This window comes from Podarcis bocagei, assembly GCF_964188305.1.
Source record: "Podarcis bocagei genome assembly, chromosome: W".
NCBI classification, from domain to species: domain Eukaryota; kingdom Metazoa; phylum Chordata; class Lepidosauria; order Squamata; family Lacertidae; genus Podarcis; species Podarcis bocagei.
The window spans coordinates 20,690,742-20,705,194 of record NC_138131.1 but is presented as its reverse complement, the minus strand read 5'-3'; the positions used below and the strand labels follow the sequence as shown (position 1 = coordinate 20,705,194).

Sequence of the window (14,453 nt, the reverse complement as noted above, 5' to 3'; positions counted from 1 at the left end):
AGGGCCCACGCCCCATCATAGCATCCATCACATCTGCGAGGGTAATATTAGGATTATTCCCTCTTGCTTGTTGCAGTAAGGCAGGAGCATAACCACGACAGGCGATTTCCCATTCATGAGCAAATAATACACCAGCTGATGGAGGTAAAACTGTACGTGCCAAAAGCTTGATGTCATCTGGAACCAACAGCTGGGCTAATGTGGCTTCCAAAAGAGCCTGTGTGAATGGTGCTTGCAGTCCATTTGTCCTGACTGACAATTGGAGCTCTTTCAAGATTTTAAAGTCAAAAGGTTGGTGCTGGGCTTGAGTTCCTGCTGGAGCACCAGCAGGGGGCACAATAACAGGGAATGCCATGGTATCCTGAGATAAGGAACAGGCAAGGGCTGCACGTTGAAAGGGGGTAGCTGGTTCTGCTGCTGAAAGAGCAGGGTCATTTCCAGCCAGACCACGATATTTTTGCAGGATTGGGTCCTCTAGTGAGGAACTATAATCTGGAGGCTTGGGTTCTGGAGCTGCTGGCAGGGCAAGGATTGGAACAAACTCTAACACAGCAGACTGGATTAAAGAAGCTGGAGGTTGTGATGGCAATGCAGCCAGGGAGATATTTTTTGGTGATAAAGAGCCCATAGCGTAATGAACCTTGCACCATGCATTTAAAATCCGAGTACTGATGCTGGGGAGCTCATGAAAATGTTCACCAATCTTGTCCCAAAGTTTCAGTTCCCAAGTCCCATTTGCAATTACACCCAAGTCCCAGGGAGAATGTTCATCAATGGCCAGAATGAGCTGTATCAAATCACCCTCGGGAACTTCCAGTTTGTTGGAGGAGAGGAGAAATTTTAAGTCTTTTAAAAATTTCTGTTGGGCAGTAGTCAAAGAGCTGCCCATTTTTCAAAAATCAATATAATAGAAGGGATCGAACTCACCGGGATCTTTTTTAAAGATGTAGAGCGCTTTGCAATCCTTGCCGGACGTAGTGAGTCGATGATAACCACTGCTTGGATCAAAAATCCTCTCACAGTTTCTTTTAAAATCCTCTTAGTCTGCCTCAGACTGTTTGCTTCCAGTTGCTTCTTTTTTCCCTTTTAAAAACCTCAGCCGTATCCTTTCATTCTGCCTCAGAGAGGGCACCACTTGTGGGAACCAGTTGACGGAAACCAGCCGTCATTTTGGGGTGCAAGGCAAAGAAAAAAAACACACAAAGGCAAATGTCTCCATGGACGGAGGGCAAAAAAGCTCCTTCCTCTCTCTCCTCCGATTTTATTATCCTTTGTTCTCTCCAGCCGCATGGCTGCATTCCAATGTCTCACGTTACCTCATCCGGTCAAGCTTTAACCCACCCACAAACCATATAGGGTTACAGTGCCCAGAGGGGGGAACCTAACTCCTTATAGGGTCAATACATTCTAATACATTGTAAGCTCAGAGTGCTGGTCACCGAGGTCAGCAAGGCACCAGGTGGCACTACAAACCTTTTCCATGACTTCCTGGCTCCCACAATTAAATAAGAAAAAAACCAAAGTAATGATTAAGAATATGGACCAAAGTGCAATAGAAGTAATGCAACGAGAATCAGGGATTGAAGTGGCGAAGAAGGTAAAATATCTGGGAATATGGTTAACTCCAAGAAATATTGATTTATTTCAAAACAACTATATACCGGTGTGGAACAGAATCAAAAAAGTTTTGTAAGTTTGGGGAAGGATGAAACTTTCTTTTGGGGGTAGAATCTCAACGATCAAAATGAGTGTGCTTCCAAAGATGTTATTTTTGTTCCAAATGATTCCTATAATTAGGGGGACAACGACTTTCAAAGAGTGGCAAATTCAAGATATATCTGGCAGGGCAAAAAGCCAAGAATACAATGTAAGTTATTGACAGATGCAAAGGAAAGAGGAGGCTTTGCGCTGCCAGATTTGAAATTATATTATGAAGCGTCTTGTCTCTGCTGGTTAAGGGAATGGATAAAATTAAAAAACAATAAACTGTTAGAGTTAGAAGGATTTGATAATAGATTTGGGTGGCACGTGTATTTGTGGTTGGAGAAGAAGAAAAGTCACAAGGGTTTTGAGAATCACATTTTCAGGAGCTCCATAATAGAAATATGGGATAGGTATAAAAATATATTAGAACCCAAAGTTCCACACTGGTTGTCTCCATTAGAGGTTATGAGTGTAAAGAAAATCAATATGAGAGGGAATTGGATCACTTACGGAGAGCTAATAATTAAAGAAGGGGGGAAATGGAAAATGAAGCCATATGAACAAGTAAAAGAACATGTGTTTGATTGGTTGCATTATTTTCAGGTAAATGAAATGTTTAAAAAGGATTTAAAAGAGTGGATATACGGAAAAAGAATCGAAATTTCAAATAGAGATGATAAACAATGATTATAAGATATTGTCAAAAATGTATAAAATGTTGTTGGATTGGCAAACGATGGACGAGGAGGTAAAGTCGGTTATGATACATTGGGCCAGAGACTTTGGTTATAATATACAATTGGCTGACTGGGAAAAATATTATGAAAATGGAAAAAGGAAAATATTATGAAAATGGTATATAGATGGTACATAGCACCGGTTAAGTTAGCAAAAATGTTCAAAACATGTAATAAGTGTTGGAAATGTAAAGAAAAAGAAGGATCTTTTTTCCATATGTGGTGGGAATGTAAGAAGGTAAAGGGTTTCTGGGAAATGATATATAATGAGTTGAAGAAGATGCTTAAATACACATTTGTAAGGAAACCAGAAGCCTTTTTGTTAGGAATAACTGGAAGAGAGATAAATAGAAAGGATTACAAACTTTTCCAATACGCAGTAACAGCGGCAAGAATATTAATGGCCCAAAAATGGAAACAAGAGGAGCTACCGACCCTTGAAGAGTGGAGAATGAAACTTATGGACTATGCAGAACTGGATAAACTGACTGGGAAGATTAGATATCAATGGGATCACAAGTTCATCGAGGACTCGGGAAAGTTTACAGATTATCGGAAAAGCATATGTGACGAACAGACAACGCTAGTGGGATTTAAAGAGGCTTTGTGAAAGTTAAAGATGTATTGTAAAAAAGAAATAGAACTGAAAGGATAATATTAAATGGCAATATAAATTTAGAGAATGCATAAAAATAGAAAATATGGATTGGTGGAAAAGCTTGTGGAAGTCCAAAAAGTTGAAATTTGTGAATACTGTTTGGGATGGCGAATTTGTAAATAGGAAAATTTAATAAAAATTATTATTATTATTTAAAAAAAGAACAATTTCAGGTTAAGAACAGACCTCCGGAACGAATTAAGTACTTAACCCAAGCTACCACTGTATAATATTTTTTTAGTTTTCACAAAAAACCAAATCATTAAATTAAATAATATTTTTTTAAAAAACAACTGTATACACAATCAATGTTAATCCCACATTATGGGATTATTTGACTTGCCTCCCCTGGTTCCTTTGTATTATCATCATTCATTATCATCACTGGAGAGCCAGTGTGGTGTAGTGGTTAAGAGCGGTAGACTCATAATCTGGGGAACCGGGTTCGCGTCTCCACTCCTCCACATGCAGCTGCTGGGTGACCTTGGGCCAGTCACACTTCTCTGACGTCTCTCAGCCCCACTCACCTCACAGAGTGTTTGTTGTGGGGAAGGAAGAGAAAGGAGAATGTTAGCCGCTTTGAGATTCCTTAAAGGGAGTGAAAGGCGGGATATCAAATCCAAACTCTTCTTCTTCTTCAATAAAATCATCATCACTAATTTAAGGTTATCAGATTTTTTTTCAATGAGTCCGGGGATACTTTTCAACTTAAATGGATTTTGTATGGGGACTGATTTGTAAATCCGGGGACTGTCCTTACTCCAGAGGAGGGCAACCAAAATGGTCAAAGGCCTGGAAACGATGCCTTATGAGGAACGGCTAAGGGAGCTGGGCATGTTTAGCCTGGAGAAGAGGAGGTTAAGGGGTGATATGATAGCCATGCTCAAATATAGAAAAGTATGTCACATAGAGGAGGGAAAAAGGTTGTTTTCTGCTGCTCCAGAGAAGCGGACACGGAGCAATGGATCCAAACTACAAGAAAGAAGATTCCACCTAAACATTAGGAAGAACTTCCTGACAGTAAGAGCTGTTTGACAGTGGAATTTGCTGCCAAGGAGTGTGGTGGAGTCTCCTACTTTGGAGGTCTTTAAGCAGAGGCTTGACAACCATATGTCAGGAGTGCTCTGATGGTGTTTCCTGCTTGGCAGGGGGTTGGACTCGATGGCCCTTGTGGTCTATTCCAGCTGTATGATTCTATGATTCTACTTTAAATTTAACCATTACAGGTGGGTTTTTTTAAAAAAATTAATCCTGCTAATGTATTAACCTGTGTGCACTGCTTTTGTCAATATGCAATAAACGTTTCCCATTCTTTTTTATATTAAAACTGGAGGCATTTTTTCAGCTGCAATGGGCCTCCGGTGTCCTGTTAGTACCATTAGTTGGTACCATTTCTCGTACAGTTGATATTCCTTGCATAGATAGATTAGATAGATGATAGATAGTTAGATTAGATTAGATTAGATAGATAGATTAGGTAGGTAGATTAGATAGATACATATATAAGAAAGGTTGGTAGATGGATAGATAGATTAGTTAGATTGATTGATTGAGTAGGTAGATAGATTCAGGCATGGCCAAACCTGGCCCTCCAGCTGTTTTGGGACTACAACTCACATTGTCCCTGACCACTGGTCCTGTTAGGTAGGGATGATGGGGGTTGGAGGGCCAAGTTGGGCCACACCTGGATTAGATGGTAGGTAGGTAGATAGATTTGATAGATAGGGTAGGTAGATAGATAGATAAGATAGGTAGGCAAGTAGATAGATAATAAGATAAAGTCGGTAGATCGATAAGGTAGGAAGGTAGGTAGGAGGCAGCCTAGGTCAAAGTTGACCCACTTATTTAAAAGTAACCATGCTGTTATACAGTGGTACCCCTGGATGCGAACGGGATCCGTTCCGGGCCCCGTTCGCATCCTGAAGCGAACATGCTCGGGTCACAATTTGCTGCTTCCGTAGATGCGTGTGGCATCATTTTGAGTGTCTGCACGTGCGCAAGCTGCAGAACCCGGAAGTAACGCGCTCTGTTACTTCTAGGTCGCCACGGAGGACAACCCGAAAATGCTTAATCCGCAGCTACTTCAACCTGAGGTATGACTGTATTAGTAACAAAAATCTATTATCTTAAATATTTTCAGGCGGTGACCCTGGACCCCAACTTCCTGGATGCTTACATTAATCTGGGGAACGTCTTGAAGGAGGCGCGTATATTTGACAGGTAAGCAAATAGGCATAGAGCTTATATTCTCTTTTTTATATAAATGTTTTTTATTGGTTTTGCGTATAATCACATTACGTCTTATATTCTCAGTTTAGTGGTTGCACCCATACCCAAACTAACTCCCATTGTTGCCTAGAGGGTTGATTTTATTTAAAGCAAATTGATTTAAATCCCAAATCCATAAGACTTGATTTAAATCCCCCTTTTACCGGAAGGTTCAGCCTTGCTGGCATCCTCTTAATATTGACAATCGGAGGCAGGTTTCCTTTTTGGAATCCTAACTTCAGAGTCTTTTCTACAGTTATATCAAAATGATTTGGTTCTGCTATATACAGCCCGATTGTGACGAAATGATGGTGAGTTTTAATAAGTGAACACTTTTTATTTGAACAACTTTTCTGCTGTACTTGATTGGAAGGAGAAAAGAAACATTTCCTTCATAACAATTTAAGCAATTTATTTCACTAAAACAGTAACATGGTAGCATATGTATCCATGTTGCTTAACTGATGTGCTGAAACATTTTTTCCCCAAGAAAAACTTGGACTGAGTTTTCGCACACATGAAAAACTTAAAACAAATAATTCTTCCCCGAATTATTTATTTATTTATTTATTTATTTCTACCCCGCTCTCACTGGCCAGGGCCGGGCTCAGGGCGGCTAACACCAAATATAAATTACAATAAAATAGAATAGAAAAAAACCCCAGTTAATTAAAATACAGCTTAAAATGCAGCCTCATCAAGACTACAAAGGGAGGAAACATCAGCTATTCACCCAAGCCAGCTATCCATGCTGGTGCTACATGGGCCAGCAAAAAAGCCACGGGAAAATTTATATACCAAATCCCATATAGGGTGTCAGAGTGAGTCTAAGCATAGAGCGAGTTAAAATAATCAAGCCTGGAGGTGACCATCGCATGGATCACTGGCCAGATCAGGGCGAGAAAGGTAAGGAACCAATTCCTTAATACGGCGGAGGTGGAAAAATGCCACCTTTGCTGTGGCTGCAACCTGTGCCTCCATGGAAAGAGAGGCATCGAAGGTTACACCCAAGCTCTTGACAGAAGGCTCTGGCACTAATTGCGCCCCCACAAGAGATGGGAGTTGGCCCCCCAACCCCATGTTGTCCTGACCCAGCCAGAGGACCTCTGTCTTCGAAGGATTTAACTTCAACTGGCTCCCACGCAGCCACCCAGCCACGGCTTCCAAGCATCTGGTCAGTGTGTCTGGGGCCGAGTCCATTGACAGATAAAGTTGGGTGTCATCAGCATATTGACGACAACTCAGCCCTAAACTCCGGACAATCTGGGCAAGGGGGCGCATAAAGATATTGAAAAGCATCTGGGAAAGGATTGTGCCCTGCGGCACTCCACACAACAAGGAGTGCCGCAGCGACAACTCCCTCCCTAGCGCCACCCTCTGTCCCCGACCTGAGATAAAGGAGCACAGCCATTGTCTGACTGTGCCCTGAATCCCCACGTTGGCAAGGCGGTGGTCCAAAAGTTTGTGATCGACCATGTCGAAGGCCGCTAACAAATCTAAAAGAATCAGCAGTCCCGGCCCGCCTCGATCCTCTTAATCGTCCTCCCAAAGCATTTTATTTTTTAAAAAACAGATTTTTATCCACCCTGGTGACAATGAAACTGAACCAGTCCTTGATCTCATTTCAGAGCCGTTGCAGCCTACCTACGGGCCCTGAGCCTGAGTCCCAACCACGCTGTTGTCCACGGCAACCTGGCATGTGTGTATTACGAACAGGGGCTGATCGATCTGGCAATCGATACCTACAAGAGGGCCATTGAGCTCCAGCCCCACTTCCCTGACGCCTACTGCAACCTGGCCAACGCGCTGAAAGAGAAAGGCAGCGTAAGAAACTGGTCCCTTTTGCCTTGGGGTGGGGGGAACATCTATATAAAAGATGTTTTATAGATGGTACTTAACACCTGCCAAAATAGCTAAAATGTATAAAACAAAAAAACTGTGCTGGAGGTGCAGTAAAGAAGAAGGGACACTTATACATTTCTGGTGGGCCTGTGAAAAAAAAATACAGAAACTTTCCTATTAGGCAGTGGTGTCCAAACTTTTTTCAAAGAGGGCCAGATTTGATGAAGTGAAGGGCCATAAGGGCCGACCAAAGTTGTTTACTTTTTTTAAGGATTGAAGTTGTTGAGCTCTTTTCTTAGGGTTTAAATTGTTGAACTTTTTTTAGGATTGAAGTTGTTTAGCTTTTTCTTAGGCTTTTACCCCATGCTGAATTGGGCAGATTAACAGAGACAATTAGGGCACAACCCAGACAAGAATTCCAAAAGGAATGGGGAAAATGCAGAGAATACTTTACCAAACAGTGCCCCAAAATATACACTTGGACTTGTTTCAATTAATTTCTACAGGAGACTTTGTGGTTTAAGTCATAATTAGGAAAAATTGTAATAATCCCATACAAAAGAAATAGTATACAAGAGGTAAATAAGGCGGCCATTTAACAGAATAAAGTCTTTTATTTTTATGTTATGTTTTCTTTGTGTAAGGGGATAGGAGTTTAATTTTGATAATTAGTCAATGGTGGTGGGTCTGTTTGTATGTATGAGTTGTTGTGGACTATGTTATAAATAAAATAAAAATTAAAAAAAGAAAATGAAACCGGTCCCTTTTGCTTTCTGTATGTCAGAGGGTTTGCTGAAAAAAGCCTTCCGGATGATGGTGACCTCGAAATTGGGCTCTTTGGGGGGGGGATTTGGGGTACAGAACCTAGAAGAAGTCCTCTTTTATTTTTTCCTTTGTCATATCGTCACATACAACTTTGCTCATACCAAGCGTCGACTCCCCTCCCCCCTCCCCCGCTCCCACTCCCTGGCTTTCTTAAGCAGTCACGATCCTCTTAGCATTTCTATATCACCCTTTAAAAATTGTCCAGTAGCACCTGATGATGATGATAATAATAATAATAATAATAATAATAATAATAATAATAATAATAATAATAATAATAAAAATAAAATTTATACCCCGCCTATCTGGCTGGGTTTCCCCAGCCACTCTTGGCGACAAAATATTAAAATACAATAGTCCATCAAACATTAAAAGCTTCCCTAAACAGGGCTTGCTAAACTTGGCTTCTTCTTGGTATAATTTTTTGTATGCAGGTCCACTTCTTCAGATACAAAAGCTTCTACCAAGACCAAACTGAGTTGGTCTGCAATGTGCTACTGGACAATTTATATATTTTTTATATATTTCAACTGCGTTAGACCACCACAGCTGCCTACCTGAACATATATCGCCCTATTTACCTTCTTACTCTACTTAAAACAATTTACTTCCGCATTTGTAAATCACTTTCAAAAATTATCATGACAAAATATTTTAAATCAAACCAGCAAACATTCTCAGATGTTCTTTCACATCTTTTATAAATTTACTCCAGTCCTTTTCAAACAGTTTGTCGCGCCGATTTCGGATTTTCACTGCCAGCTTTGCCAGTTCTGCATATTCAATTGTTTTTGTCTGCCATTCTTCCAAAATTGGAAGTTCCTGCCGCTTGCCTTTCTGGGCTAAAAATGTCCTTACAGCTATGGTAGCATACATAAGTCTACTTTTGGAATTTCTTCTCCCACAATACCTGTAATGGGATGATTAGCTGCTTGTGCGTAAAATCGTGCTCCCTCAGAGTTTGTGCGGCTCCACAAACCTCTGTGTGTGACAGAGCTCCTCAAACATGTCTGCTCTTAGTCACTCGTAGAGTCTGACAGTGGCTGTCTGCGGAAGCGCTTCCAGCAAAGAAGCTCCTTAACGGAAACGCGTCTCCTGGACTCACGGCGTGACAGTTTCCGGCGAGGTGTGGGTCTCCCTATGGGAGACTCAGATACCTCCCCACTGTTCTCGCTGGAAGCGTCTCTGAGCCCTCCCTCCTGCTCGCATTCCCTCAGAGATCCACTCCTCCCCCTGCTGGTTCCTGCTTCAGCTGTTGAGTCTCTTTCTTCCTCCCTGAGCCCCTCCACCACCTGATGCTCCGATGGCAGTTCCCTGACATCCACCTCCCCTCCAGGGCCCCCCTCACCCCCTCCCATTTCCTCTCCTCTGGGAGGTGAAGGGTTAAAACCCCGAAAAGAATCTTCTTCATCTTCAGACGTCTCGAACAATTCCCTCCATCGATCGCCGTCCTGGCTCGCTGAATCCTCCTCCTCTTCGGAATCTGTGAACCCCTCCAACTCCTCTTCTTCGTCGGTGGTGGCAAAGTATTCCCTCCGGAACCTCGCTACAGGCTGAGGTTTACGTGGGAACCTCTGATGAAAAGTTTCTATTAAAACTTCGTCATTGACATCCTCTGCCCTAACCCAGGTGTTTTCCGACTCCGGTTCCCCTTCCCACATTACCAAATACTCTACTTGATCTCCCTTCCACCTGGAATCGAGGATCTCCGCTACATGGTAGCTGTGTTCCTTCTCCTCCATTGCTGGCCCCCTAGTGACCCTCCCTTCTCTGTCCCCTTTATACGGTGACAGCAACGACCTGTGGAAAACTGGGTGCAGCTTCATGTGGTTCGGTAACCGGAGTCTGAAAGCCACTGGGTTGACCTGCTGCATGACTTCAAATGGGCCCAGCCTTTTGGGTCTTAACTTCTTACAACCCCCTTTGAATGGCAACCCTTGGGTTGACAGCCACACCTGGTCCCCCACCCTAATGCTTTCACCTTCCCTTCTGTTTTTGTCTGCCTGCCTCTTATATTCCTCCTTAGCCCTGTTTAAGTTGAGTTGGAGCTGGCGATGGATCGCTTCCATTTCTTCAACGAACTGTTCTGCAGCTGGAACGCTCCAGTTCTCCCCTCCCCCCCCTGGGAAGGCTCTAGGATGGCACCCGTGATTAGCCAAAAAGGGGCTCATTCCCGTGGACACGTTCTCTGCATTGTTGTAGGCAAATTCTGCCAACGCCAGCTTCTCCACCCAATCATTCTCTCTGTCATTCACATAACACCTCAAATATTGCTGGAGAACACCATTAGCTCTTTCCGCCTGCCCGTTGGTTTCTGGATGACGGGCCGTTGAGAAATTAACCTCTACATGCAGTAAGCTCATGAGCTTCCTCCAGAACCTGGAAGTAAATTGTTTCCCTCGGTCTGAAACCACCCTCAAGGGGGCGCCATGCAACCTAAACACATTTTCTACAAACAATTTAGCTGTTTATTCTGCTGTGACCGCATGTGAGCAGGCTATAAAGTGGGCCATTTTAGTTAACAGGTCTACCACAACCATGATGGCTGTTTTCCCTCTAGACCTTGGCAGATCAGTCATGAAATCTATTGCCACTGCTTCCCATGGTCTTTCAGGTGTGGGTAGTGGTTCTAATAAACCTGCCGGTGCCCGCCTCTCCCCCTTGGCTCGTTGGCATTGGTCACACCCTCTCACATACTCCCGCACATCTTCCCTGACCTTGGGCCACCGAAATTCCCTGGTAACCAGCCACATGGTTTTGTGTTGCCCAAAATGCCCTGCTGTGGGGCTATCGTGCAGTTGCTTGAGTACCTTCTCCCTCAATTCCCCTTCGGGTATATATAACGCTCCCTTGTAGTACAATGCCCCGTTTCTCTCCTCAAAACCTCCGGGTTTGTCTCCCTCCCTCCTGAGACCCCTGAGTTTGTCCTGGGCGTATTCATCATGCACCGTTCCCTCTACCAATTCCCTTTGCCCCACCAATGCCGCCCCACACACCCAGCGGTCCTCTGGAATGACATGGGTCTCTTCGGGTGCTCCCTCCCCCTCCAAATATTCAGGTTTGCGTGAGAGAGCGTCCGCCCTAACGTTCTCTGGGCCTGGCACGTAACAAATCTCAAAGTTAAACTTGGAGAACTCCTGGGCCCATCTCAACTGCCGTTGGTTGAGCACTCGCGCAGTTCTCCAATACTCTAGATTCTTATGGTCCGTGCACACTTGCACCTTATGTTGTGCACCAATTAGCAGGTGCCTCCATTTCCGGAAAGCCTCATGAATAGCAAGAAGTTCCCGGTCGTACACCGTGTAGTTCCTCTCGGATTTGTTCAGCTTTCGCGAAAAGAAGGCACACGGTCGCCACTCTGACTCCTCCTTCCCCGGCTGCAGAAGAAGCACCGCCCCTATGGCTCTGTCAGATGCGTCTGTTTCGACCCTCAGCTTCCTTTGTAAATCCACATGCAGAAGTTGTTCTTCTGAGGCGAAGGCCCTTTTCAGTTCCTCAAACGCTCGCTCCGCCTCCGCCGTCCATACAAACTTCTTTTTACTGCTGAGACAGTCCGTAATGGGCGCCGTCAGGTGGGCGAAGTTTCGGATGAACTTACGATAAAAGTTTCCAAACCCTAGGAACCTCTGCACATCCTTCTTGGTTTTGGGTGTTTTCCATTCCAGCACTGCCTGCACCTTGCCGGGATCCATGGCCAATCCCTTGTCTGACAGGCGGTACCCCAGGAATTCCACCTCCTTGGTATGAAACTGACACTTCTCCAGTTTCACCCACAGCCTGTTGGCTTGCAGCCTGCTCAACACTTCTCTGACGTCTCTCACATGTTGCTCCTCATTCTCCGAATACACCAATACATCATCTAGGAAGGCCACGCAATTCTTGTAGAGCAAAGGACCCAGTACGTGGTTCATAAAAGATTGAAAGCACGCTGAGCCTGCTTGTAATCCAAAAGGCATAACGAGATATTCAAATGCCCCCAAAGGGGTAAACATGGTGGTTTTCCATTCATCCCCTTTCCTTATACGTATCAAGTTGTACGCCCCCCTTAGATCCAGCTTTGTAAAAATCTTTCCCTTCCGCACCCTGGTCAAAATATCATCAATCCTGGCCATAGGGAAAGCCACTGGTTCTGTCACTGCATTTAACCGCCTGAAATCACATACAAGTCTCGGCTTGTCCGTGTGCTTTTTATCCACAAAAAACACTGGGCTACCCCCCGCTGCTTTGGACTCTCTGATGAAGCCTCTCTTCAGGTTCTTGTCAATGAACTCTCGCAACTCCTGCATTTCTCTGTCTGACATGGCATACAACTTGCCTACAGGAAGCTGTGCTCCAGGGAGTAAATTGATCTGGCAATCAAAGGGCCTATGCGGGGGTAGTTGGTCAGCTTCCTTCTCGCTGAACACGTCGCTGAGATCTGCATACTGTGGTGGTACCTTCACCTTCTCCATTACTTCCGTCCCTGCTAGGGTGGCGTGGGCCCCTGCTGAACCCTTTTCCCCTTTGCAGAGTTCTAAGCAATGTGCTGAACCAAAGGAAACCACTCTTTGATGCCAGCCCACCAGCGGATCATGTAGCGCTAGCCAGCTCATTCCCAAAATAATGGGAGCGCCTCCCAAGGTGGCCACATTAAACGCTATCAGTTCTGTGTGCCTTGCCACCCTCATTATCATTGGGACGGTCTGCAAGCTGACTCCTCCTCCCAACAACTCCCTGCCATCGATCGTGGTCACCTGCAGGGGGTTGCTTAAAGGGATCGTCTGTATCTGGTGTTCAGCAGCAAACTCCTTGCTCATAAAATTGCAGGAGCTGCCTGAGTCCAACAGCGCCTTTATCTTTAGGGGGTGTCCATTTTGCAGCTCTAGCGATACTTCAATCACTAGAGCAGGTTGAGGAGCGTCTGGCACGGGCACTTTCACTGCTCTTTGGCCTGGCTGCAGTGCCCCGACTGTGGCAACCAGGCGTTGGCTTTTACCTGCTCTGTTTCTCCCTGCTCTCCTCCCTCAACAGCTCCCACCATCCCTTGCCATTCCTTCCTCTGGGGGCAGACTCTGGCAAAGTGGCCTGGCTGTTGGCAGAGATAGCATTTCCGGGCGCCCTTTCCCTCCTTCTTAGCCCCCTCACTGGGTTTTGAAAATGCGCGCGCGCGCGCTGTTCCGATTTCCATCGGCTCTGCCGGCGGGAAAGCTGGCTCAGGAATGTCTGGAATGCGGAACTCCTTCCAACGTTCCCCTCTCCCTTCCCGCCTTTCCAAGGCTCTTGCCTCCTGACGCGCTCCTATGGTCAGCGCAGATTTGGTCAGCTGATCCATAGACACCGCCCTGGGGCTCCGGGACAGCTCGTCTTTCACAGCCGAAGAAAGACCTTCTTCAAATAGCATCTGAATGGGTGCCGCCGATAAATCCCAACCCAATCTGTGAACCAGCATGGTAAACTCAGTCCAGTACTCACGGACAGATCGGCTTCCCTGCTTGCAAGCCATTAGCTGTCTGCGCACCACCCCTTCCTCAATATCGCTGGAAAACATGATATCCATTGCACGAAAGAACTTCATCGTGTCCTTTAGGACGTCATTGTGCGTTGCCATTAGGGGTCGAACCCAGTCCCGCGCCCCTTTCTCAAGATGCCCAATTACGAAAGCAACTCGCGATTCCTCATCAGGGAACTCATCAAACTGCACATTAATGGCATATTGCATCTCTGTCCTAAAGGCATGGTAATCCTTGGGGTCCCCCCCAAACTTCTGCACCAATCCTGGTACCTTTCTGGGGAATTGAGTGGCTCTCCCCTTCTTGTCTGCATCCTGAGCCCTTCTCTCCTCAAGCCTCGCCGTCTGCAGCGCAAGTTGGACTTCCAACGCTCGGTATCTTTCTTCCAAGCTTGGACCAGCTCCAACCCCTGCTCCTCCGGTTCCGGCTGGGTCGCTCATGATGCTTTCTCCTGCACAGGCAGCGTACAGACACTGTCAGACTGCTGTAATGGGATGATTAGCTGCTTGTGCGTAAAATCGTGCTCCCTCAGAGTTTGTGCGGCTCCACAAACCTCTGTGTGTGACAGAGCTCCTCAAACATGTCTGCTCTTAGTCACTCGTAGAGTCTGACAGTGGCTGTCTGCGGAAGCGCTTCCAGCAAAGAAGCTCCTTAACGGAAACGCGTCTCCTGGACTCACGGCGTGACAGTTTCCGGCGAGGTGTGGGTCTCCCTATGGGAGACTCAGATACCTCCCCACTGTTCTCGCTGGAAGCGTCTCTGAGCCCTCCCTCCTGCTCGCATTCCCTCAGAGATCCACTCCTCCCCCTGCTGGTTCCTGCTTCAGCTGTTGAGTCTCTTTCTTCCTCCCTGAGCCCCTCCACCACCTGATGCTCCGATGGCAGTTCCCTGACAATACCCAATAGAATAGCCTCTGGTTTTTTTAATAAC

The 14,453-nt window shown here is 45.4% G+C and overlaps 1 protein-coding gene across 1 annotated transcript in view; it reads left to right on the top strand.

The window, feature by feature from the left end:
- LOC308577853 (uncharacterized protein) overlaps nucleotides 1-14,453 on the top strand; it is a gene marked incomplete at its 5' end in the record, with an annotated part of 46,824 nt that overhangs the window by 13,335 nt on the left and 19,036 nt on the right. The window contains 2 exons of the mRNA XM_081178252.1: nucleotides 5,240-5,319; nucleotides 6,996-7,191. Of these exons, the coding sequence (XP_081034378.1) occupies nucleotides 5,240-5,319; nucleotides 6,996-7,191 (276 nt within the window). The remainder of the gene's footprint in view (nucleotides 1-5,239; nucleotides 5,320-6,995; nucleotides 7,192-14,453) is intronic.